The sequence below is a fragment of the Mytilus trossulus genome, chromosome 8, assembly GCF_036588685.1.
Source record: "Mytilus trossulus isolate FHL-02 chromosome 8, PNRI_Mtr1.1.1.hap1, whole genome shotgun sequence".
In the NCBI taxonomy this organism is placed as follows: Eukaryota; Metazoa; Mollusca; class Bivalvia; order Mytilida; family Mytilidae; genus Mytilus; species Mytilus trossulus.
The window spans coordinates 17627668-17652608 of NC_086380.1; the positions used below are offsets into that span (position 1 = coordinate 17627668).

Here is a 24941-nt window from a genome sequence, read left to right on the forward strand (position 1 = left end):
CCGGATAATTGTTCCATAAGATCACTGATTCAGTAAAAAATGGATTACATATTTACGAATGTTATTATTTTTTTTTTCTAACTACTATCACATCAAAACACGTTTTAAAAAAAATAGTTTCATCAGAGAACCTGTTTCTTTGGTAATATTGGCCAATATCATTGTTCACAAATAAGAGAATGAAATATCAAATACAAATGTGATACTAATCATGTCAGAACCGACGTCTTAGCGTTTCTTACCTTGGATAGCTCTGGAAATTACAATACGGACACTTCATACACTTTGGCATATGTCTGTAGGTGTGAAGCAAGGCACAATGTTTAGCTACTGACTTGTATGGACATTTAGTACACAAATACTCCATTTCCTTTGTAGTTTTGTTTCGCTCTTCCCTGATGAAATAGGCTTGATTAAAAGCATCTGCACTTAATTTTGTGAAATCAACCTGTTTCAAATCGGAGGTTCTTTTCTTCTCAATTTTATTGCTAACAGCACCTTTGCAATCTTTAATAATTTCGTTCTTGTTCTTAGAGTCGGATTTCATACTTTGCCTGGACTTAGATTTTGTTTCTTGGATTGTTTCCAAGCTTTCTTCTTTCTTTTTCAATTTCACTTTTTCAATAGAATTTGAATTTGACTTTTTTGATCCCAACACCATATTATTTTCCAATATGTCTTCCACTTCTTTTTCTAGCCTTTCATTTGTTATTTTATCAAATTCTTCCGATTCGGTATTGTGGATTGCCATGTGGCTTTCACAAGCACTTCTATCAAGAAACTCTGCTTTGCAAAGCCTACAAAGGTATCTTTTATAATTCATATGTCTGTAGATATGACGTCTTGTAGAGTTTTTCGCTTTGGATACATATTCACATCTATCACAGTGATACAGTTTAGGAGCATTCGTCTTTGCTTCTTGTTCTATATTATCTTCATTGGTTAGAGTGTCATTTTTAATACTTTTCAATTTGTTGTCATCTCTAGATCCAGAACATGTGAGAAAGTTTGTTGAATAATATTCTTCTAGTTTATGAAAATCTTGAAAGTGCTGAAACATTGTTCCTAACGATTTACTGGACATGGTACACATTTTGCACCTCATGACTTTTGTAGGATGTTCTCTCCTATAGTGTTCGATGACTTTTATGATTTTGTCCTTACAGTTACAACTAAGTACAGGACATTTTATAACCTTCGTTTCAATGTCTTTCATTCCCGAAAACTTTTCAGCTATTCTGGATTTATCCGTAGTAGAATCTTTTTCAGAAGGAGCCGGTGTTTTGGTTGTGGATTTTTTCCTCACAATTATCATCTTTGTCATTTCTTTTAAAGAACATAGTCCTGGAGATTTCTTGGAATTATGAGCAGTACGCATATGTTCCTTGACTTCCATTTCATCTAAACTAGTGAACTTGTGACAATCAATGCATTTAAAGCGAGGAACATTGCAACTTTCATTCTTTTTAATGTGTCTTGAAACACCAGAGTAGGTTTCACATCTAAAGTTGCACTGAAGACATTTCGACATAACGCACTTCTTTCCTTTATCATCTTCTGTTGTACTAGTATTTGATACTTTACTTATGCTGTCCGTTTTTTTATCTTTCGAACTGTAATCTTCTGTATCATGGATTAAACTTTGAACTATTTGTTCCTGTTCTGGATGCCTTAGGCTGACATGATTTTTTACGCTCTTGGTCCAGTTTGATTTCATGTCGCAGTATGGACATCCATACTTTGGAGAGGCATTGTGCATATTCTGATGTTTGATAACTGCTGCTGAGTTTTTACACTTAAAATCGCACAATCGGCAAGTGTAACCACTGCTTCCCTTCTTGAAAAATGCTATTGTTCCAGACTTGTTTAAATTCATCTTTGTTGATGGTGGTGTGCTTATCATTTCTACTTTAGCTTCCATTGGTAATTCCATAACCTTTACGTTCTTTTCTTTGTGGTCTTTCTTTATGTGCAACTCTACATTATCAGTTGATATGTCCATATAATCACAATGTGAACAACCTTTCAACGTTTTGTTACACAATGCTGATATTGCATGATACATACAAGCATTTCTATTCTTGAAAGTTCTTTTGCATGCTTTACACTTGAATGCTATGCCTCCGGACAATTGTTTTTTGCTGTCTTCATTTTTAATCCCACTTTCGCCACAGGGTACTCTATACATTCTTATTTTATCATTTCTCGTTTTGATTGTTACTTCACCATTGTTTACTCCATGTTTGATCTTCATGTGCTTTTTAACCGTCTTTTCGTCAGCATCTTTGAATTTGCAAGAAGGACAACCAAACATGGGCTTTTTACATTCGGTGCGAAAATGCCCTAATATAGCATATTTCGACTTAAAAGTCTTTTTACATATCAAGCACTTATACAGTTTTTTAAATGGCCTTTGTTCTTCTACCTGCTTTTTTTTATCTTCAACTTTTGAGACACTTAATTTTAATTTAAGCGGTCGTTTATTTGGACTGCTAATCTTTATATCTGAAATATCACTTTCAAGTTTTTGCTCACTACCTAATGTCTCTGATTTAATAGTATTGAATGTTGAAAGAAACTGTACTTTTGCTAAATCATTGTAGGGCAGACCATCCTCAGTGATGTCACATGGTGTTACATCATCCCATAAACATTCTGCTTTTTCTGATTTATGCTTTTGATCCATATGTTTTGTTATATCACCACGCCATCTTGATATATGGTTGCAAATTGAACACACAAATCGTTTGACTGAGGAATGCGTCCATATATGTTTATTAGCAGCACTTTTTTGTGACACCTTCAATTCACAAATTGTACAGACATAATTGTTCTTTTCCTTCTTAATTCTTGGATGAAGATCTTCCACTTCTTCTTTGATTGTATCATCATTCTCCTGCCTTTCTGGTTCCTCTTCTTCCTTTGTAGTATCCATTTTACCTCCCCAGTGTTGAAAAGTGCATTCCCTTTTCAATGGTTTATGAGCCAATATCTGCTGTTTTTGAGGGGATTTCTTATCAAGATTTGACGATGTCGACTTTATTGGAGATTTTTTTTCAACATTTGTCGGTGCTGACATAACTGGAGATATTTTTTCAACATTTGAAGATGCTGACTTAATTGGTGATTTTTTATCTACATTTGAAGACGCTGACTTTATTGGTGATTTTTTATCTACATTTGAAGACGTTGACTTTATTGGAAATAATTTTTCCAGATTTGAGGATGTTGACTTTATTGGCGATTTTTTATCTACATTTGAAGACGCTGACTTTATTGGAAATAATTTTTCCAGATTTGAGGATGTTGACTTCGTTGGATACATTTTTGCTTGAAATGGTCTCTCTTTTTGTAAAGGTGACTCAATATCATGTTTTAATAATGGTGCATCCAATTTTTTTGACACTATCTCTGATTTAATAGACGACTCTCGTTCTAACTTTGGAGTTTCAGTTGTTATTTTTTCGTCCTTTTCATTCTTTACCTCAAGTATTTGGTTAATGTCTTTTTCATCAGTCTTTTTGAGTTTTTCAGAAGACGATTCCTTATGCATCTCTTCAAAAACAATGTTTTCCTGTCCAGAACCAACTTGAGATTTCATATCATGAATAGCTTTGTTTATATGGCTGTCAATTTCTTCCACATCTAGTTTACTGTATTGAATTGCTCTTCTATGTTCTCTCTGTATGTGTACCATGATTGTTGTTTGATCCAATGTCCCATGGTCACAGTATGCACACTTGTAGAAGTAAACGTTCATATGCTGCAAAACATGCTTGTGCAATTTGTACTTATCATCAAGAACGTCACTGCATATTAAGCATGTAAAATGTGTGGACTGCTTAAATTCTGAAAAACAAGGTCTAAGTTTCATGTGCAGCTGTTCTCCACCAAGGTAGTACAACATAGATTTTACACCAATGGAAGGTCGATTAGTTGTTGATTTTGTTGCTACTTGTTTGCGGTATCCTGTGTCTCGTTTTGCACTATCCATCATTATCCTATCGTAAGATATTGTTGGTGAAACTGGTCGAGGCTTTTTCACCACAGGGTTCAAATCTGAGCTAATTCTTCTTTTTCCTCCTAGTTTTGAAAAAAGTGGATTTTGCACCCTTTCGTTAACTTGACCTTCTGTGGCAGATTCTGTCTTGGGTTCTAAAGATGGATGACTTTTTATATGTCTTAGTAACTCTATTCTTTTCTTCGTTTTAAATATACAAAGTGGACACTTGATAAACTCTTTAAAAACAGTTCCACTAGGAATTAAAAATTCCTGCTTTGGTCCCGAATAAACATCTTTTGTTTTGTTGTTAGCGCCTGAATGACTACTGAGAAGGTGATTTTGAAGTCCAGACACTTTTTCTGTACTAAAAGTACACAAATCACAATGAAATTTGTCTATCGACATATCGTCTTCTATTGAATCCGTTATATATACATTTTCCATTACACGTTTAGGTCTCACTATTTTCCCTGGATGTTTTTTCTGTGAGTGTGCACTGATGATTAACTTAGAAGTAGAGGTAAAATCACAATAGTTGCATTTAAATAAAGTTATTTGACATCTATCTTGTCCGGGATAATGTTTTCTCATGTGCGACTTTAAGTAAGGAAGCTTTTTGGAAGCCCATCCACATTCATTACATGTAAATCGTCTTGGATTCGATTCATCGTCATTGTCTTTTGAAATTTTGTTATGGACAGATGTAATATTGTGCCCATGTTGCTCAGTTTCTAAATCATCTTTTCCAGAAATTTCGTTAGTTGTAATGCCATGTGATTTCAGAACATGGTCTCTGTGAGCTTGTGATGTTTTGAAAGCAGCGTTACATTTTACACAAACTTTCGTTGTTACGGAGAATTTTATTGTTCTCTGTGTATAATCTTTTCCTTCTTCTGAAGAGGTTCCATGAGAGTCTGTAGTATGCTGATTTATTTTGTTACTTAGGTTTGTTCCAAATCCACAATGCTGGCAAATGTAGATATAGCACAAGTGATCCCCGACGTGTAAATTCAAGTGAGATATGAACTGTTGTAATGTATTAACAGCTTGAGGACAATCTGGACAAATAAATGGCCTCTGAACGGATTGAATAAAAGCTGATGTATGCATCTCCATATGTTTCAAAAGCTTATTTTGACCAATTCCTATGTATGTGCATGATTTACATCTATAGTACGTTGCTCCCATTATAGATGGATTCGATGTTATCTTGCTTATCATTTCTGCATCCTCTGGATCATTCTCCACTTTATCTGTCAATTTCGAACTTTTTTCGTCAATGCCCCGGGTATCTCCCTGTTTATGTGGTTCTGTTCGAGTGGACTTCTTTTGTTCATTCGCTAATACCTGTAATATAGAATTAGAAGTCTCTTGAGGTAATTTAGATTTTGCTTTTTCAAATTCGTTCGTTTCACGCTCTTGACAAACAAGTTGACTTGTGACATTAATTTGTCTTGGTTTTCCTGGATGAAAAGCAGTGATGTGATTTAAAACATTTCTTCTCATACCATCTTTCATTGTGCAGTATGGACATTGCACAAATTTCAGAAGATTACTTTGCAAGTGCTCTATAAGAAGATCAACAGAAGTGTAACCTTCCTTGCAGGAATGGCACCTGTGTAGCAGTACGTTCTGATGAGACAGTTCTAAATGATCTTTATAATGGTGCAATAAGTTGGCTCGAAATCGACATCCAATAACCCCACATTGAAAGAGCAGTGAGTTCTGTGGTTTTGAATGAAAAAGTAAATGTCTAATATGAGAATCTTCAGTAAAACTTTTCTGTCCACAATGAGCACATTTGTATTCTACAGCATCTCCATGAGATTGACTGAGATGTTCTCGAAATTCTAGAGAAGTGGTCGTTTCAAATTTGCAGTTTTCAAAACCACATTTATAGAAAGCAACTAAAGGAAATGCTATTGGCTTTTTATCAATATCATTAGTACTAGCAAAGGCATCTTCCGTCTTTACTATTCTGAACAGTAATTGTGTTGGGTCCTGGTCAGTATCTACTATTTCTTCCTTTATATTGGCTGCTACAACCGCAATATCTTGTACTTGCAGCGATTGTCCCTCTCTTTCAAGTTCTACATCATTACTACTGACCTTTCTAGTTTCTCTCAAAATGACATCCTCGATTCCACTTTTACCTGACTGTGAATGACTTTCTTCAACAAGCCTTTCATTCTCTTTTGAAAGGTTTTCCTCCTTGTCATGTGTTTTATGAAAGCCTTTTTCACATTCTTCAACGTTGAAATCGTTTTCCACTCTCAGTGCTTTACTTTTATGGCTGTCACTTGAATTACTCTCATCAGAATCTAAACTTATTGTTTCTATCGCCTTTTCCATCTTTCTTGAATCTTCTGTTACTGTCGATGATGTTGCTTTGTCATATTTTGCACTAATCAACTTTCGGTTACTTGTGTCATTCTTGTCAGGGTCTTCAATGCATTCTTGATGTTTTAGGAGAATTGTTTCTGTTTTCTCAGTTGACTCGCATGTATCACTTAGACTAAATGTACTTGTTATTTTTAATTGAAGCCCTTCTTCTTTCGGTTCTGAAGCAGAAGCAATTTTGACTGTGTCAGATCTCTCTTCTGTTGATGGACAGACAATGACATTTTGCTCTTTCATAGCTTCGTCTACTCTCAATTTACCTTCTCCATCGTCCTCATCGTCAGATATTGTAACAATATCTTTGGGTAGCGATACTTGTGTTTTGTTTGGTGACGAAAGTTGTGATCCTGTTGAAGAACTAAGCAGTCCAATCATTACTTTCAGAACAATCTTACATGGAGCAGACACGTTGAAAGTCGGTGGACAATCTTTGCATATTTTTTGCATCTGGTGAAAATGTTTCCATATGTGCTCTTTGAATGAATCCTCAAGAGGTGTCTCACTTTTACAATAATCACACATATACAAATCTCCATATTTCCTGAAATACAGTTTATTTCCGTTAGTTTCAACCATGGAAGATTTCATATCTTCAGAAGTACTTTTGTCTTTCTTAGCCAGGACCTCTGTGGACGTATTTGTTGTCGGTGCAACACAATTTATATTTTGAGCAGACAGTGAGGACTCCTTCGTAACAGACGTTGCTGTATTTGTCTGTCCTTGTGTAACTGCATAAGTATTCACATTTGGAGTCTGAACTACTGTTGGAGTAATCAAAGACATCATTGGAGCGTGGTTAAGTAGAACACCAGTAATGTTTGAAATTGACTTATTTTGTTGGTTTGTCAAAGGTGCTTGTGAACGTGCAACAGGATTTACTGTAGTCTGTGGAAGTAAAACAAAGCGTGTTGTATTATTTTGGAAATTCAAATTTTGAGAAAAGCCAGGATAAGATGATGCATTTCCCTGAACTCCTTGGAAAGTATTTGTTGGAAAGGCATTTCCTTGAATCGTCTGCATATTATTCACCTGTATGGTACTACCTTGAATACTATTACTTCCTTGCAGTGTTGTTGCTGGAATTGCATTCCCTTGAAGCCCATGGATACTGTTTGTGTGCAATGTATTTCCTGATATAGAAAAATTCTGGGATGCAAATCGCACTGGTGCAAGATTGATGAACTGATTGCTGCCAGTCAATGTTGAGACGGACACTCCTGACTGAGATGAAGCTGTGTTAACATTACAAATGTTTGTTTGAGATACAACATTTGAAAATGGTACCAACATGTTTGTGTTCATATTGTTCACTGGTACAAGTATAAGTGGTCTTTGTGTAGTAAGAGGAACAGGTTGACCTATGAGTGTTGTTTCAGGTTGCTTTGACAGTAAATTACTAGAAACACAAGTTGTGGTAATACCAGTCGTTGCTGAAGAAACAAAAATGACATCTGCATCAGACGATACTGGTACAAAGTTACTAGAAATCGACCCTCTGGTGGTAACTGGTACACTTGTCTGCAAAGATGGCGTGGCAACAACAGCTGAAGCGTTTATTTTCTCCTTTGGTCTGCTTGTTTCCAATAAACTTTGCACTATTTTTTTATCAACGGTTCGACCAAGAAATTCATGTTTTTGAGAATTTATTAAAGAGTCAATTATTTGTCCAATCCTTTTTGAACCTTTCAGTCCACACTTTACAGCATCATTTGCATGTTTCATTTTTACATGAAATTCTATTTCTTTTTTCGATTCAAATGTTATGTCACAAGTCATGCAAATGTATGGTCGAATCATAAGATGAAGTGCAATATGCTCCTCAAATTTCTTTCTTGAGGATGTTGGGTATCCACATGTTTGGCAATTAAACCTTTCGCCCGAATATGAAAGCATTACTTTAGTTTTTACTGACTTTTTGGAACATATAACATTGTGGGAATCAATCAATGATACATCATCAGTTGTAAATTTACAATGTTCACATCTTAATACACCTAGACGTGACCAAGCTGCAGAAGCTTGCTGCTGCTTGGCTGCTGCATTTGCGACACTTGATATTTTCTGTCCCTGTTTTTGGTGTGATGCCTCACCATTATTTGGTACTTCAGAACATACACACTGGCATTTTTCGCACTGTTTACACAAATAATCCGATTTACTTTCGATTACTTTTTGTACAGCACACGGATTAATCAAGTCAGTCTTTTCTTTTCTTGTAGTATTAACAGAATCTTCGCTGTTACCAAATATTTTACCATTCGTGTCCTTTGAAAGAATATTTCTCCTTTGTAATTGTTTACTTTCTTTGCTTCCTCCATCACCCTTCATTTCAGATTTGTTTATGTCATCTGATTTGGACAACACGTGTATACTCTTGTTGGTCTCTACATTTTCAAGACCTTGTTTTCTGTTGGTTTGTTCATAATTAAAGCTATTCCTCACATCTTCTACTGAAATCGTGTCTGTTTCACCAATTGATAAAGCATGTTGTTTGACTTGTTCGACATCACCATCAGTTTCATCCATTTCCGTGGTAAAGTTGGTATCTTTTTCAACATTTGCTGGCTCACTTTCAATTTGCTGGTTAACAATTGTTGCCTGGTCTTGGTTTTTCATCTCAATGCCGTCTAGGTATACTACATGATCTATTTTATATGAGTTGTCTTTTTTACCTTCTTCTGTCTTTGTTTTATTAACACCTTCTTTTGGTTCATTTACATGCTCTTCTTCATTTGCACCATGTCTTGTTTCCTTTTGTGTTCCACATACTGAATCGTTTACAGAATCATTATGAATCTTTTCATTTTCACCCTTTTCATTGTCTACGGATGAATCAACTGTCGAGGCAGGTTGTCCTTTCATTAATTCGTCAACAGTTGAATCCCAGAAATTTCTATCAATTATTACATTTTCCATCTTCTTGTCTTTTGCAGTCTGCGGTGATTTGCTCGTTGACTGATCTAGGTCGATCACCAAATTACTTTCATCTTGATCCTTTTCATTTGAATCGACAATTAACGAATTATTTCTTGTGGTTTCCATTTTGTCATTACTGACATCATCTTTAGAAACTTCAGTATTTGTTATATTTTCCAGATCTTTTTCGTCATTCACACCATTCTTATTATCTTTTTCTTTGGAATCAACGTCACCCATGACATTTTTTTTCTACAGCAAACACATATCTGAAATGAAAATAATATCTGATTTCAAAACTGACATTTACATCTTATTGTATTGCTACAGCTAGCAATATCTTTATATAATTAAACACACCATATGCCTAATAACATACATATATTTGCATATCAAGAATTATATATATCACCCAATTGATAAGATATTCCCGTGCTTGCATTTCCTATCATGATTTTATTGATAGAGAGTTGCTGTTCACAAGGAAGAGATTATACCAACAGTTCCAAATAATGAAGTTGAAATACTCCCTTCGAAAATTTAACGGACGCCATCACGAGTTGGTTGACCGTTATGGAATAACCATTTTACAAATGAAATCAGATATGTTCCTTACGTCGTAACTACAATCCCCTTTCCTTCCATGAATGTGACCTACCGAATTAAATTATAAACCGGATTCCTTATAACATAGGCAACACGACGGGTGCCACATGAGCAGGATCTGCTTACCCATCCGGAGCACCTGATATCACCCCTAGATTTTGGTGGGATTCGTGTTGCTCATTCTTTAGTTTTCTATGTTGTGTCATGTGATCTATTGTTTGTATTAGTGTTTGTCTTCTTTCATTTTTAGCCAAGCGTTGTCAGTTTATTTTCTATTTATGAGTTTGACTGTCCCTCTAGTATCTCTCGTCCCTCTTTCACTATACAAAATACTTTATCATGATTATGTGAAAAAAGTTGATATGACAATGAAAATTTAAAAAAAAAAGTTAACGAACGGCGAAGCTGATGGACGAAGCACACCAAGTGATGAGAAAAGCTCACTTGGTTCATTGTGTCAGGAGAGCCAAAACAAAACATAGGTATTTGACCACTAAAGCTTTAAATCCTAAAACAATCATAGTCTTCCTTAGAGGTATGGAACATTGCGGTATAATTTTCTAGAGATCCATACATTTATTTTTATCTTATCGTCTGAAAAAAGTCTCTTAACAACGACGATGCTGACAATAACATAACTTTATACGAACGCAAAACTTTTACCGATATATAACCAGATGCTCTGCAGTGTACAGCTTTATACGACCGCAGAGGTTGAACCCTGAACAGTTGGGGCAAGTATGGACACAACATTCAAGCTGGATTCAGCTCTAAACTTGGATTGTGATTAAATAGTCAACACAGCATAGGTTTCTGACACAGAATGAATGTGTTCTAATGATCTTAAAATTTTTGTTTTGTCTTTGAGCAATTCACTATGCTGTTGAATATAAATCCTCTCAAAATTTTTTTTGTAGAAATTTTCTTTTTATTTATGAAATCGGAAAAATTGACCCCCCCCCCATTTTTTTTCACATCCCCCTTTCCCGACGACGACGCAAACGTGATAGCAATATAATACGAAAAAATTTTCAATATTAAAGTGCGTTCAAACAAACGAACATCGGATTGCACTAAACCAGACACATATAAAACTGATTTTAAAACATATTCATTTATCAACGTAACTGACGAAGACTCACGGTTGACCTTCAGTATATTATAGCCAGACTATTTACTGGGTATCAAATGAAGATTCAAGTCGGCATAAAGTTTAACAATTTAATAAACGATCCAACAAGAATATAAACGATGTCACAATATTGAGTTCGGTGTTCACGGTTTAAGAACCTATCCAAAACTGAATATAAATTATTTTTAAGAAGTATATAAAACAGAATAATATAGAAATACATGGAACAACGGATTAATCAATTATTGTCCATTGTTCAGATAATCTGCTTAAACTGTAACACAAGTCGATGTTGGGAGACTTGAAAATGCATGTTGCAAGCATTCTTAAATCATTAACTTTGTGTTTTGTCACACTAGTTTCATGAATATTTTTCTAATTTCTCTAATATGTATTATGAGATTTATTTTTTTATTGATTCAACTTTAAAATTTTTGTTTAACCCTTTTATGCATATTTTTCGTTTTTCTCCGACAGGAATACGTCTCCACATTAAGTTGTTTTGTTTTGGAATCCAAATGTGTCTTGACCGTTTTTCCGATGTTTGAAGGATATTTTTTCATTTATTTAGTATTTTTTTAAACCTTTATGCATGATATTCTTCTTCTTCCAACAGCAATATAGCTTCGCATTTAGAAGTATGTTTTGGAATCCAAATGTGTCCCGATCTGTTTTCCGATCAACGACATTCGTTGGTACAGCATCCGGATGGGGAGTGTTCCTTATCTGTTTATGTTTTGTACTTTTTTTTTTATTTTGAGTAAATCAGACGATTAAGTTGAGTATCTTTTATTATTGCATTGCAAAAAGTTGTTTTGAGAAAGTAAACTTTCTTGATTTAATGTGTTACGGCCAGGAACTGGGTATGTAAATGCTCACAGTAATCATTGTCAATACAGAGTGCTGATTTTTATCATTTACAACAATGTCACCATTGCTAATGATGGTGCTCCTTAGCGATGGTGCTCCAAAGAAAAGAGGAAGATTAAAAGCATACAAACATAATATGTCAAATTTGCTTATAATGTCACCTGTAGAAAATAGACGGATTAATATAACACTATATAAGGTAAAATAGTGTGGTCTTTAAATCTAAAATATATTTTTAAAGATAAATTTGAGAAAAGGAATGTGTCAGAGATACAAGAACCCGACCAAAGAGCAGAACAGCCGAAGACGACCAATGGATGTTCAATACAGCGAGAAAATCTCTCACCCGAAATCGGGCTTTAGCTAGCCCCTAAACTAAAATTTCTACTATAGTTCAGTGAAAATGGTCTTCACAATCAACTCTAAAACATATAAAGGAACTAAAATAAAAAAGAGATTGCTATGAGTGATACGATTGTCATTGATTCATTAACACATGTATACATGTGGCTGGATAATATTATTTTCAAAACTAATTTAACTGCACATGTAAAATGTAAGTAACGTAATCTGGATAGTTACAAAATAGCCAATCTCTGATAAAAGTGTATGACCAATGTTCTCAGGCCTATTTTGCTTTATTTTTGTACTATCAATTCCAAGATACATTCCACGTCAGGCACTGAGACTCAGAGTGAGAGAAGGTATTTCACTTCGTATCTTATCACCTATTTTCGTATCCCTATTTTCCTACGTTAATTCTAGGAGGAACCCCATTCCTAACTCTTTAAATATTTAATTTCCTTTGGGTCAGTGATCATGACTTCTTTCCGTACACATTACTCGGTTTAAATTGAGATCGTTTTTAATATAATAACGACGTTTATCGACAGAACGAGCTAATATTCAAAGTGATGTTTCTGATTCAGAATTTAAATTCACGGAAGTTACTTCCGGAAGGGAGAACTCGAACGATAATATGGAAGACTCCATTTCGCCTGAAGGGGTGTTCTAGTAAAAACTACATTCATTTTAATTTAAATGATGCATATGATTTAAAATTATGCAACAATAATAACCATCAATAACAGACATACATAGAAAAGATCCAATGAGTAATAAATTAATTAATTGAGTGGGAATCCAGAGCAACCATTTAATCTAATACCCCTTGAGGTCAAGAAAACTATACGCATGCGCATAATTACCAAATCAAACCCTGGAGCAAGAACGTATATTAAATGTTTATTGAACGACCTATATGATTCTCTATTTCTTTATGGAAGTACAATCTCAAATATCAGTTTCATAACCGTAACATATAATAAAAACTCCACTTTAGTTCTTATATGACAGAAATAAATTTATCGGAACTCAGAGAAACTCGCATGTTTATCTAAACTGGGGAATTCCATCTGACGTGTTTCTAAATTTATAAAAACACTAAATATAAATACTGATTTTCCGTGTTGTTAAAACACGCATATAAGTCAAGGGAATTATCAAACATGAAGATTATGAAAAGAACATTATAGGAAAGTTGTTGAAGTTCAATCCTTTTGTTTGTTTTTACCTTTTAAAGCAAGACAATCATAAGAATCTGTGAAGTTCCTTAATGTTAAGAATAAAACGGTAGACGTGAGGGCATTGCTCTGAGCCAATGGTAAAAGTCTACAGATTGCTTGAAAGCAATTGTATCCCAAAAATCAAAGCGCTGTAAGCACTGAAGGCAGTTAACCAAAAACCAAGGCAAATGTAATCATGAAAACTGTTTCATTTATAGTAAATTTATGTTAATCTAATGAGTTAATTATTAAGGCAAATAATTTATATGTAATCAAGGTTTCAAAAGCAATGCATATATCAATGTATATTTTTATGGTGAGTCTGCAGTGATACAAGTTCACAATGATTGCAGTTGTTCTACTTGGTAGTTAACATTGGTTTTACTTGACTGCTAGTAGTACAAGTTGAGGTCTGACTGACTGGCACATATAAAATGTAAATGATTTGCTATTTTGTCCCATACATAATTATATTTGGTTTAAGGTTGGGGATCTCAACGGTTTTCAAGTTCTCACACAGGAAGGGGTAGGTTGACCCTAGGGATAGGGGTAGGTTGACTCCTAGGAGGAGTCCCTACCCCCAGGAGGGGGTAGGGACTCCTCCTTTATTTCATTCAACTAGCTATATTGACCCAGACATTAATGTATATATTGTTTTTTAGTTGGGATCTCAACTGTTTCCAAGTTTTCAAACAGGAGAGGTGGGGTCACCACAGGGACTTCCCCTATATTTCATTTGATTTGTTATATTGTCCCATTCATGAGTATATATGGTTTAGGGTTGGGGATCTGGGCCGTTTCTAAATTCTAAAGCAGGAGGGATGGGGTATATTTCATTTGATTTTTAATATTGTCTCAAACATGAATATATATGATTAAGGGGTGGGGATCTCAACCGTTTCCAAGTTCTCAAACAGGAAGGGTGGGTGACTCCAGGGACAACTCCTATATTTTATTTATTTATTATACTGTTCTAAACTTGATACTGGAATATGGTTTAGGGGTGGGGATCTCGACCGTTTCCAAGTTATCAAACAAGAGAGGGTAGAGTGGCCTTAAGGACGCCACTTATATATCATATGATTTGCTTGCATTCAGGTATTATATAATATAGTTGCGTTATTTGTGAAAATAAAGTAAGAAACTTCCAGCTACTTTAATTGACCCTACAAAATTGAGGAAAAAAATACCCCTTTAAAATTGCAGTAATTTTTTTACACTTTAAAAGCACCTCACATGCATTATCATCATTTATCACTGATAAAGAAAATTTATACTGTAGTGGGACCATTGACATATATATATATATATATATATATATTGTTAGATACACTGTTCCCAGCTGTCACATTGTATTGGATTTTGACATTAAAATTTGTCAAAAAGTATTAGTTTTGAGTGTCTGTATAAAATATTTTCTGCTGAACATTTCTTTCTTTAAAATATATATCTTTTGCTTTTCAATTCTAGTGTTTATATTCATTTACTATGCATAGATGTATTTTGTCACCTGATTTTTTAGTAGTTGACCGCCAAACCCGGAATTACCCTTATCCGCTTCCGGTTCCGATATTGTAAAAATTTTATTTTGTCTTCACGGCAGCCATTTTATTGTGTTTACAATGTCGTTTTTTGTCAAACAGATACGATTTTAATTGAATTTAAACACTATTTGTCGGCGATTTTCTGTATAAAGCTAGAGGTTGAACAAAATAACCATCGCTGTCATGAATTATAATGAGGAAAATAAGTTTTAGATCGTTTATTTGGAGACTGTTGTGCCGGAAAAGGTTTGCAAAGTTATTTCTTATTTTCTTTAAAAACCAAGTCGAATTTCCGCGTGCTAAAGTGGAAGGTCGCGGACCTCGGACCACCGCTAATTTGAAACCCTGCCTAGAAAAATATAAGAGATATAAAAATTTCGTCTTCTTATTTGAAATTGCCGCCAACAGCATGAACAGTTGAACTTATTATATAATAGACTACTGACGTTGTACTCCGTAGTGATGACAAACAATATTCCTACGACTAGAGATTTTCGGCGATTAAATATTTCATACATTATTTCTTTGCCATCTTAGCCAAAAGCTCAGGGGATAATAAACTACACAAGGATTTCTAATGTGCTCTACTTCCTATGTGCAACTTCAAAACTTTTGGGAAAATCGACGATCATTTAAGGTTTTCCTGGTCATATTTTTTTTAATCCAGAATGTAAAGTATGAAAAAACAGTATAATAAGTTTAAATAACATAGTAACCAGCTAAATGATAACAATGGCCCGTATTTCAGCATTTATTGGGTAGGACACAAATCCAGGGTGCTCGCATAAGGCAGCTTAACTGCCTAAAAACCCACGAGACTAAGAAGGACCAGATGCTACAGACTTGAGACAGGCGAAAAAATGCAGCAGGTTTAAACATGTTTTATGAAATCTCAACCCTCCTCCTAATAACTCTAGCCAATGTAGAATAAAAATAAACACCAATACACACAATGAAACTCAGTTTAAAAGAAGTCCGTGTTCGATGTCAAAAAAGGTATCAAAAGAAACTAAGCAAAATCACTATGATACATAATTAATAAGGCACTACTAGCAGGCCTGGGGCCAATACATTTCAATTAATTTGTGATTCTAACATTACAATTACAGTTACATTTTTTCTCACATGCATTACATTACACATTACTTTGCTTTGTAATGCATTACAGTACACACAGAGTTGATGTAATCTCATACTCCCTACACTGTGTAAAAACTTGGTGTCACACCAGGAAACTCCAGTAACACCAAATCTTGGGAGGAAATTGGGAGAAACTTGGAGTAATTCCTCCCTTAAACTCCTTAATTGTTTATTACCTTGGTATGGTTTCTCCCAACACTATGATTTTTGTTGCTATGTTTACCTTTGAAGTGTGCCACTAGAACCAGCAAAATTTCCGTAAAAAATGCAAAATCATACTGTTTAGGTGTTTCCCAGACCCTTTATCAATTTGAAAATGTAAGTTCTGTTTATATGAATTTTTGGCAATATGTTAAGGCTCAAAGCAACATAATTATTTAGATTAAGTATAAGACTTCAGTTTTTAGGGACAACATCAAAAGACCAAAATGTAGGATAAGCAATATTTATTTCACATTGTTAAGTATGTGTCTGCTATTTTTTTTAATTCATGATCAAGTTAACAACAAAATTACTAAATTACAAAAGGAATGCAACACTAATAGAATACAGAAGGGCTTTCAATGAGTAAAAATGACAATTCATATTCATATTTTAATTAACGGTTAAAAACTTAAGAATACTTTCAAATGATTAACATTCATCAACTTAATGTCAGTTGCACAGTTTTAACATGCTTATCTAAATAATACTACAGAAAATTCAATTGGGTATAATTTTCAGTCTTATTTTTCACTTGTCATTCAACCCAAACTCTAATTGAAAAACCCTTTGTTCTTGATTACCTTTGATCTCATCTATTCCCATTTTTTTTACCTGTACTACCCACAATTTTAAAAGTTGGATAAATGAGAATGAACCGTTTAAACTGGTTATAAATACAACTTATTGTAAATATCAAGTTGCCATTCTTAATTATGAGATTCTGAAAGAATGTAAATAACTTTCCAATCTAAAAATACTTTTTGTATGTATTTTTTTAAATCATTTCATTGACCTTTTTTTTTATAGCTTTCAGAAATAAAACTAATTGGGAAATGATTGAAATAGGAAGAAGTGGGAGAATAGTTGAAATGTAATTTTGTGTTACTGTCAGACCATGCAGTCATGCTTTGTTGATTTTTATTACTTTTACATGAAATCAACAGGTCATAAAACCCTCCCAGATGGGAGTATTTACTTGGTGTTTTTTGGGAGAGAAATCTGTGTTTCACAGTGTGACACTGTGTTACACCAGAATCAGTGTTTGGAGTATGAGATTACATCCTCTCTGTGTGTACTGTACATAACACATTACTTTTTTAATATAAAAACATAAAACATTTCAAAAACAGATTTTTATAAGAAATTGATAAATATCACAGGGATACATATATAAACATAATACATTGTTAGTGACATAGATTTCAAATTCTGGTTAATTAACATGTCCATTGCACTTTAAGTGATTCAAAAGTGCTGTCTTTAAGAGAACAGCAATCAGGTTGTTGAACACCTTTCCGGCAATACTAAAAAGCCTTTCTACAGGAGCTCATGTGGAGGAAATGGGTAAATACTTGATAGCTGTATAAGGCAAAGAAGCAAGGGCACACTGAATTTGACTTCCAGTATTCCAGTGGATTGATTGACATAATTAAATTTCTTCACATGGCTCAGCCAAGTAAATGTCAAACATCATGAACTGTGACAAACCTGTGACTACTCTTTGATGGAGTAGTAGGAGGCATGAAACTGAAAAAGTCACTTTTAAGAGTTGTAGATGGTGGTGAAAAATAAATTATATTGCATGTTTTTTCATTTCTATTTGGTAGTATTTGCATGATACTGCATGATTTTTTATGTGATAGTCAGTAGGTAAAGAGCTCATCAGAGCTCATGTTTTGTCTGTTATCATGTATATATGCAGACTCTAAATAAAATTTACTTACTTACTAAATAAATTATTATATAATTTTATTTCTAGCATTGATTACTTAATCATTTAGACATCATACAGGGATTACATAGGAATATAATAAATGTGTCATTAAAGGATTATCTTGTTAAATGTGTAAGGGCTCTGTGAGGACATATATAAGTTGAGAATATTTGATTGCAATAAAAACATTTTGATATAAATTAGGTGATATAACAACACAGACAGGACCCACAGTTTGGTTTAAAAATGTTGATTGACAAAATCAACCTTTCATTGAAATACAGGAGATGTGTGTATAGAATTATGATCAATTATGAAAATTTCATCTTTATGTTTTTTCATTCAACTATATAGTTTTGTTTAATAATCTTTTTAGAAGATTTTTCATGGACCAGCCACCAAACACCAAAATATTCCCAATATCATTTTACACAAATATGAGAAACCCAGATCAAAACTTGATAATTTTCACCATTTTATATTTCTTACCTTGTGTGTTATATAGTTAGAAGCAATTTATTTAATACAGTAATTATCTCTGACAATAATTCTATTCAATACTTTCTTTTGTTTTTGTTAATACTTTTTTATTTATTTTTTATTTTACAATATTCTTCCATTTTATGTATTTCACCAATTCTTAGGGAAATGTAATGTACAGTAATTGAGGCATCACATTGATTTTAACTACAGTAATCATTACATAACATGTAATTGTAAGGCAGCAACCATTTGATTTTCCGGGGGGGGGGGGGGGGGGGGGGGGGCTATGGGTTTTTTTTCTGGAATTTTTTTTTCCACCTGTGGCGAAAAACAATCTATTTTTTTGTGACAAGTCGAAAACAATTTTTTTCTTTCAATTTTAGCATTACCTTATATGCTTTAGCTTCAATATAAAAAACATATTATTATTTATTTCTCCAAAAACTGGAAACAAAACTTTTTTTTCCAAAAAAAAACCATAGCCCCACCCAGAAAATCCAATGGTTGCTGTCTAAAGCAGAAAATGTGCATTACAAATAACCTTGCATTACATAAAAAAAATGTAATATTACAATACATTACAATTACAAATTATAACCATTACCCCAGGCCAGACTACTAGCAGCTAATTAAACTGACTAAAAGATTATGTCTTCATCATTTGATAATCAAGCACAATCCCTCCCTTTAGGATATCATAAATACCATCATAAAATATATAAGAACATAAAGAGCCTGTGTTGCTCACCATGGTCTTTGTGCATATTAAACAAATGACACATGACAAAATTGTGTTTTGGTGTTGGTGATGTCAGTGATGTGTTTGTAGATCTTACTTCACTAGACATTCTTGCTGCTTACAGTTATCTCTATTTATAATAAATTTGGCCCAGAATTGACAGTTGAAAATAATTTGTAAAAATTTGCACAAAAACTTACAAAAATTGTTAGAAATTTACTATAAATGGCAATAACTCCTTAAGGGGTCAATTGATCATTTTGGTCATGTTGACTTATCTGTGGATCTTACTTTGCTGAACATTGATGCTGTTGACAGTTCATCTCTATCTAAATAATATTCAAGATAATAACGAAAACTGAAAAAAATTCTTAAAATTACCAATTCAGGAGCAGCAACCCAACAAAAAATTGTCTGATTGGTCTGAAAATTTCAGGGCAGATGAATCTTGACCTAATGAACAATTTTATCCACAGCAGATTTGCTCTGAATGCTTTGTTTTCAGAGATATGAACCAAAAATTGCATTTTACACTATGTTCTATTTTTTTAGCCATGTTGGCCATCTTGGTTCATGGGTGGGGTCATCGGACACAATTTTTAAACTAGATACCCCATTAATGATTGTGGCAGTAGTTTCCGAAAAGATTACTAACATTTTGGAAAAATGGTTAAAAATTGACTATAAAGGGCAATAACTCCTTCAGGGGTCAAATGACAATTTTGGTCATGCTGACTTATTTGTCGATCTTACTTTGCTGTACATTATTGCTGTTTACAGTTTATTTCTATTTATAATAATATTTAAGATAATAACTAACCAGATGCTCAGCAGGGAGCAGCTTTATACGAGCGCAGAGTTCGAACCCTGAACAGTTGGTGCAAGTATGGACACAACATTTTAGCTTGATACAGCTCTGAACTTGGATTGTGATTAAAAAGTTGACACAGCATAGGTTTCTGACACAGAATGAATGTGGTCTTAGAACTTAACCTTAAAAATTTTAAATTGGACATTTACCTATTATGGTCCAATACCCAAAATCTGAATACATGGTTAGATTCAGCATATCATACAACCCCAAGATGAAATCAGATAATGTTCAATTTTATACCCTTTAGACCTCAATGTGGACCAATTTGATAACCAGACCCAAACATTAAAAATCTAAATACATGGTTAGATTCAGCATATCGAAGAAACCCCATATATTCAATTTTTGTTGAAATCAAACAAAGTTTAATTTTGGACCCCGATTTGGACCAACTTGAAAACTGAGACCATAATAAAATCAAATCTTAATACATGTTTAGATTCAGCATATCGAAGAACCCCAGAGATTCAATTTTTGTTGATATCAAACAAAGTTAAATTTTGGACCACGATTTGGACCAACTTAAAAACTGGGCCCATAATAAAAATTCTAAGAACACGTTTAGATTCAGCATATCAAAGAACCCCAAGGATTCAACAGTAGAAGTGACAACACCAAAATTCAAACTTAATATATGTATTGTGGTAATAAGCATTGTGTACAAGTTTCATAACATTTGGTTGACATGGTTGAGGCAAACTAAATTTAAAGAATTGAAACGAAAAAAATTGCAACTTTTAAATTAGTAAAGGGCTAGAACTGTACAATGATAAAAGTGTAACCACTAAACTTTAAACTTGATCTGTGGTGATAAGCCTTGTGTACAATTTTCATAACATTTGGTTGAGGCAAACTAAAGTAAGAGAATGGCAATGAAAAATTGCTCCATTTGTAAAGGGGCATAACTCTAGAATGGTAAAAATGAAGCTACCCAAACTCTAATTTGATCTTTGTTTTGTGGTAATTAGCAGTTTGTATATGTTTAATAACATTCAATTGAGGAAAATTAAAGTTAGAGAACAGAAATGATAATTCATCAATTTTTCCATTTGTAAAGGGGTATTTATATAAGTCTAGAATGGTAAAAGCGATGTTACCCAAATTCAAACTTGATCTGTGTTTTGTGGTACTAAGCATTGTGTATATTGAGTCTATAAACTAGAAAACTGTTGTTTGGGTCCCTTTTTGGTTGCTTATTTCTTAACTGTTAGGACCGTAACCCCCTAAAATCAATCCCAATCTTCAGTTTGTGGTTATAAACATGTACATTGTGTTTAAATTTCATAGATTTCTATTTACTTTAATCAAAGTTATTGTCCAGAAACCAAATGTCTCGGACAAGGCAGACTATAACATGATACCAATATATGAGCACAAAATGCTTTGGGGTCGTATAAAATTGCTTGTTTTGGGACCCTTATTCCTAAACTTTTGGTACCATTGCCCCCAAAATCAATCACAATCTTCCTTTTGTTGTATTAAACCTTCTGATAAATTTTATAGAGATCCATTATCTTCAACTCTGAAAGTAATTGTAAGGAAAAACAATATGTCTTTGGAGGACATCGTAGCATTATATGAACCCATAAAATTTTTGTGGTCGTATAAAAAAACACCAAAAATGTAATTTTAGTAGAAATCAAACAAAGTTTAATTTTAAACCCTTCAAATCTAAAAGTGGACTGATTTGAAAATAGGGCCAACAATAAGAAAATCTAAATGCACAATAAGATTCAGCATATTATAGTCCAGTAGTTGAGTTCTTTTTTATGAAATCAAACAAATGTTAATTTAAGACCCTTTTGACCTCGTTAATGAAGACTAATTTAAACAAGAATGTGTCCATAGTACACGGATGCCCCACTTGCACTATCATTTTCTGTGTTTGGTGGACCGTGAAAATTGGGGTCAGAACTTTAATTTGGAATTGAAATTAGAAAAATCATGTCATAGGGAATATGTGTACTAAGTTTCAAGTTGATGTAACTTTAACTTCATTAAAAACTACCTTGACCAAAAACTTTAACCTGAACTTCGCACTATCGTTTTCTTTGTTCAGTGGACCATGAAATTGGGGTCAAAACTATAATTTGGCATTAAAATTAAAAAGATCATATCATGGGGAACGTGTGTACTAAGTTTCAAATTGATTGGACTTCAACTTCATCAAAAACTACCTCGACCAAAAAAAACTCCAAAAACTTTAAGTTGAAGCGGGTCGAACGGACGTACAGACGGATGCACAGACGAACGAACGAACGGAGGCACAGACCAGAAAACATAATGCCCCTCTACTATCGTAGGTGGGGCATAAAAAGGGGGCCAATATCCAACTAGAGGCTCCAAAGAGCCTGTGTCGCTCACCTTGGTCTATGTGAATATTAAACAAAGGACACAGAAGGATTTATGTCAAAATTGTGTTTTGGTGATGGGGATGTGTTTGTAGATCTTACTTTTCTAAACATTTTTGCTGCTTACAATTATCTTTATCTATAATGAACTTGGCCCAATAGCTTTAGTGGAAAATGTTAGTGGAAATTGACTAAAAAGGGCAATAACTCCTTAGGGGGTCAATTGACCATTTTGGTCATGTTGAATTATTTTTAGGTCTTACTTTGCTGTACATTATTGCTGTTTACAGTTTATCTCTATCTATAATAATATTCAAGATAATAACCAAAAAGAGCAAAGTTTCCTTAGAATTACCAATTCGGGGGCAGTAACCTAACAATGGGTTGTCTGAGATTCATTTGAAAATATCAGGGCAGATAGATGTTGACCTGATAAACAATTTTTCACCATGTCAGATTTGCTCTAAATGCTTTGGTTTTTGAGTTATAAGCCAAAAACTACATTTTACCCCTATGTTCTATTTTTAGCCGTGGTGGCCATCTTGGTTAGTATGCCCGATCACCAGACACAATTTTAAAACTAAGTACCCCAAAGATGATTGTGGCCAAGTCTGGTTTAATTTGTCCCAGTAGTTTCAAAGGAGAAGATTTTTCTAAAAGATTACGAAGATTTACGAAAAATTGTTGAAAATTGACTAAAAAGGGCAATAACTCCTTAGGGGGTCAATTGATTATTTTGATCATGTTGACTTTTTAGTAGATCTTACTTTGCTGAACAGTTTTGCTGTTTACAGTTTATCTCTATCTATAATAATTATTATCAATTCAGGGGCAGCAACCTAACAACCGGTTGTCCGATTCATCTGAAAATTTCAGGGCAGATAGATCTCGACCTGATTAACACATTCACCCCATGTCAGATTTGCTCTAAATGCTTTGGTTTTTGAGTTATCAGCCAAAAACTGCATTTTACCCCTATGTTCTATTTTTAGCCGTGGTGGCCATCTTGGTTGGTATGCCGGGTCACCGGACACAATTTTTAAACAAGATACCCCAATGATGATTGTGGCTAAGTTTGGTTAAATTTGGCCCAGTGGTTTCAGAGGAGAAGATTTTTGTAAAAGTTTACGGCGGACGGACGCCAAGTGATGAGAAAAGCTCATAAATCTAAAATAAACTGACAACGCCTGGTGGCCATGGCTAAAAATGACAAACAGACAAACAATAGTACACATGACACAACATAGAAAACTAAAGAATAAACAACACAAACCCCGTGAACCTTGTGGTACAATGTCAGAGAGATCCATAATTTTACACACAAGTTAATGTCCAGAAACTGGAAAAATGCTTGTTTCTGGCCCCTTTTTTGTCCTTAATTCCGAAACCAAATGAATCCAAACCTTCTACTTTTGGTATTAAACATTTTGGAACAATAACAGAGCAATTGAAATACTTACATGCATACACAATTTATTAACCTGAAAGTAGAAAATGCTTCTTTTGGGCCCCTTATTCCTAAACAGCTGAAACCATCATCTCCAAAATCAATTCCAACCTGCTTTTTGTGGTATTGAACCTTCTTCTAAAATTTCAAAGAGATCCATTGATTTAAACTTAAGTTATTGTTCTGGAAACCTAATGTGTCTTCAGATGACGATAGAAATCATAAATTATATGATTTCGAAATTAGGGGAGATAGATCTTTAACTTGATAAAGAATTTTACCCCATGTCAGATTTGCTCTAAATGCTTTGGTTTCAGAGGCATAAGCCAAATCTACATTTTACCCCTATGTTCTATTTCTAGCCATGGTATCAATCTTGGTTGGTTGGCCAGGTCACCGGACAAATTTAAAAACTAGATACCCCAATGATGATTGTGGCCAAGTTTGGTTAAATTTGGCCCAGTAGTCTCAGAGAAGATTTTTGTAAAAGTTAACGATGACAGACCACGGACGGACGACAGACGACTGACGCCAAATGATGAGAAAAGCTCACTTGGCCCATTTGGTCAGGTGTCGGAGCTAAGAATAATAGTGAAAATCAAAAAACCACAAGTCCGAAAACTTTATTTATGAGACTAACTTAAAGTGAACAAGAAGATTTTACAAACATCTTAAATCACAGGTTTATCATGTTTTTTTTATATTATTTCATATAACAAGTAAAGTGTACAATATTTTTATTCAAATATTTAGAGGTCACGAACCTTGAAACATGTTTTACTGCCAATATCCTCTGTTAAAAATCTTTTTGATTCAGTTCTTCAATTGGAAACCTGTTAAATAAAATTAAAACAGATTATGATAATGAGTTCATTCTATTATACTAACAAAAAATATAAATCCTAACATACTATATTATAATGATAATAATAATAATACATTCTTTATTGAAA

At 33.8% G+C, this 24941-nt stretch overlaps 1 protein-coding gene across 1 annotated transcript in view; it reads right to left on the minus strand.

The window, feature by feature from the left end:
• LOC134680634 (uncharacterized) overlaps positions 1-24941 on the minus strand; it is a 40263-nt gene that overhangs the window by 3783 nt on the left and 11539 nt on the right. The window contains exons 2-3 of the mRNA XM_063539756.1: positions 24753-24821; positions 243-9588 (exon numbers count right to left, since the gene is read on the minus strand). Of these exons, the coding sequence (XP_063395826.1) occupies positions 243-9559 (9317 nt within the window). The 5' untranslated portion in view covers positions 9560-9588; positions 24753-24821. The remainder of the gene's footprint in view (positions 1-242; positions 9589-24752; positions 24822-24941) is intronic.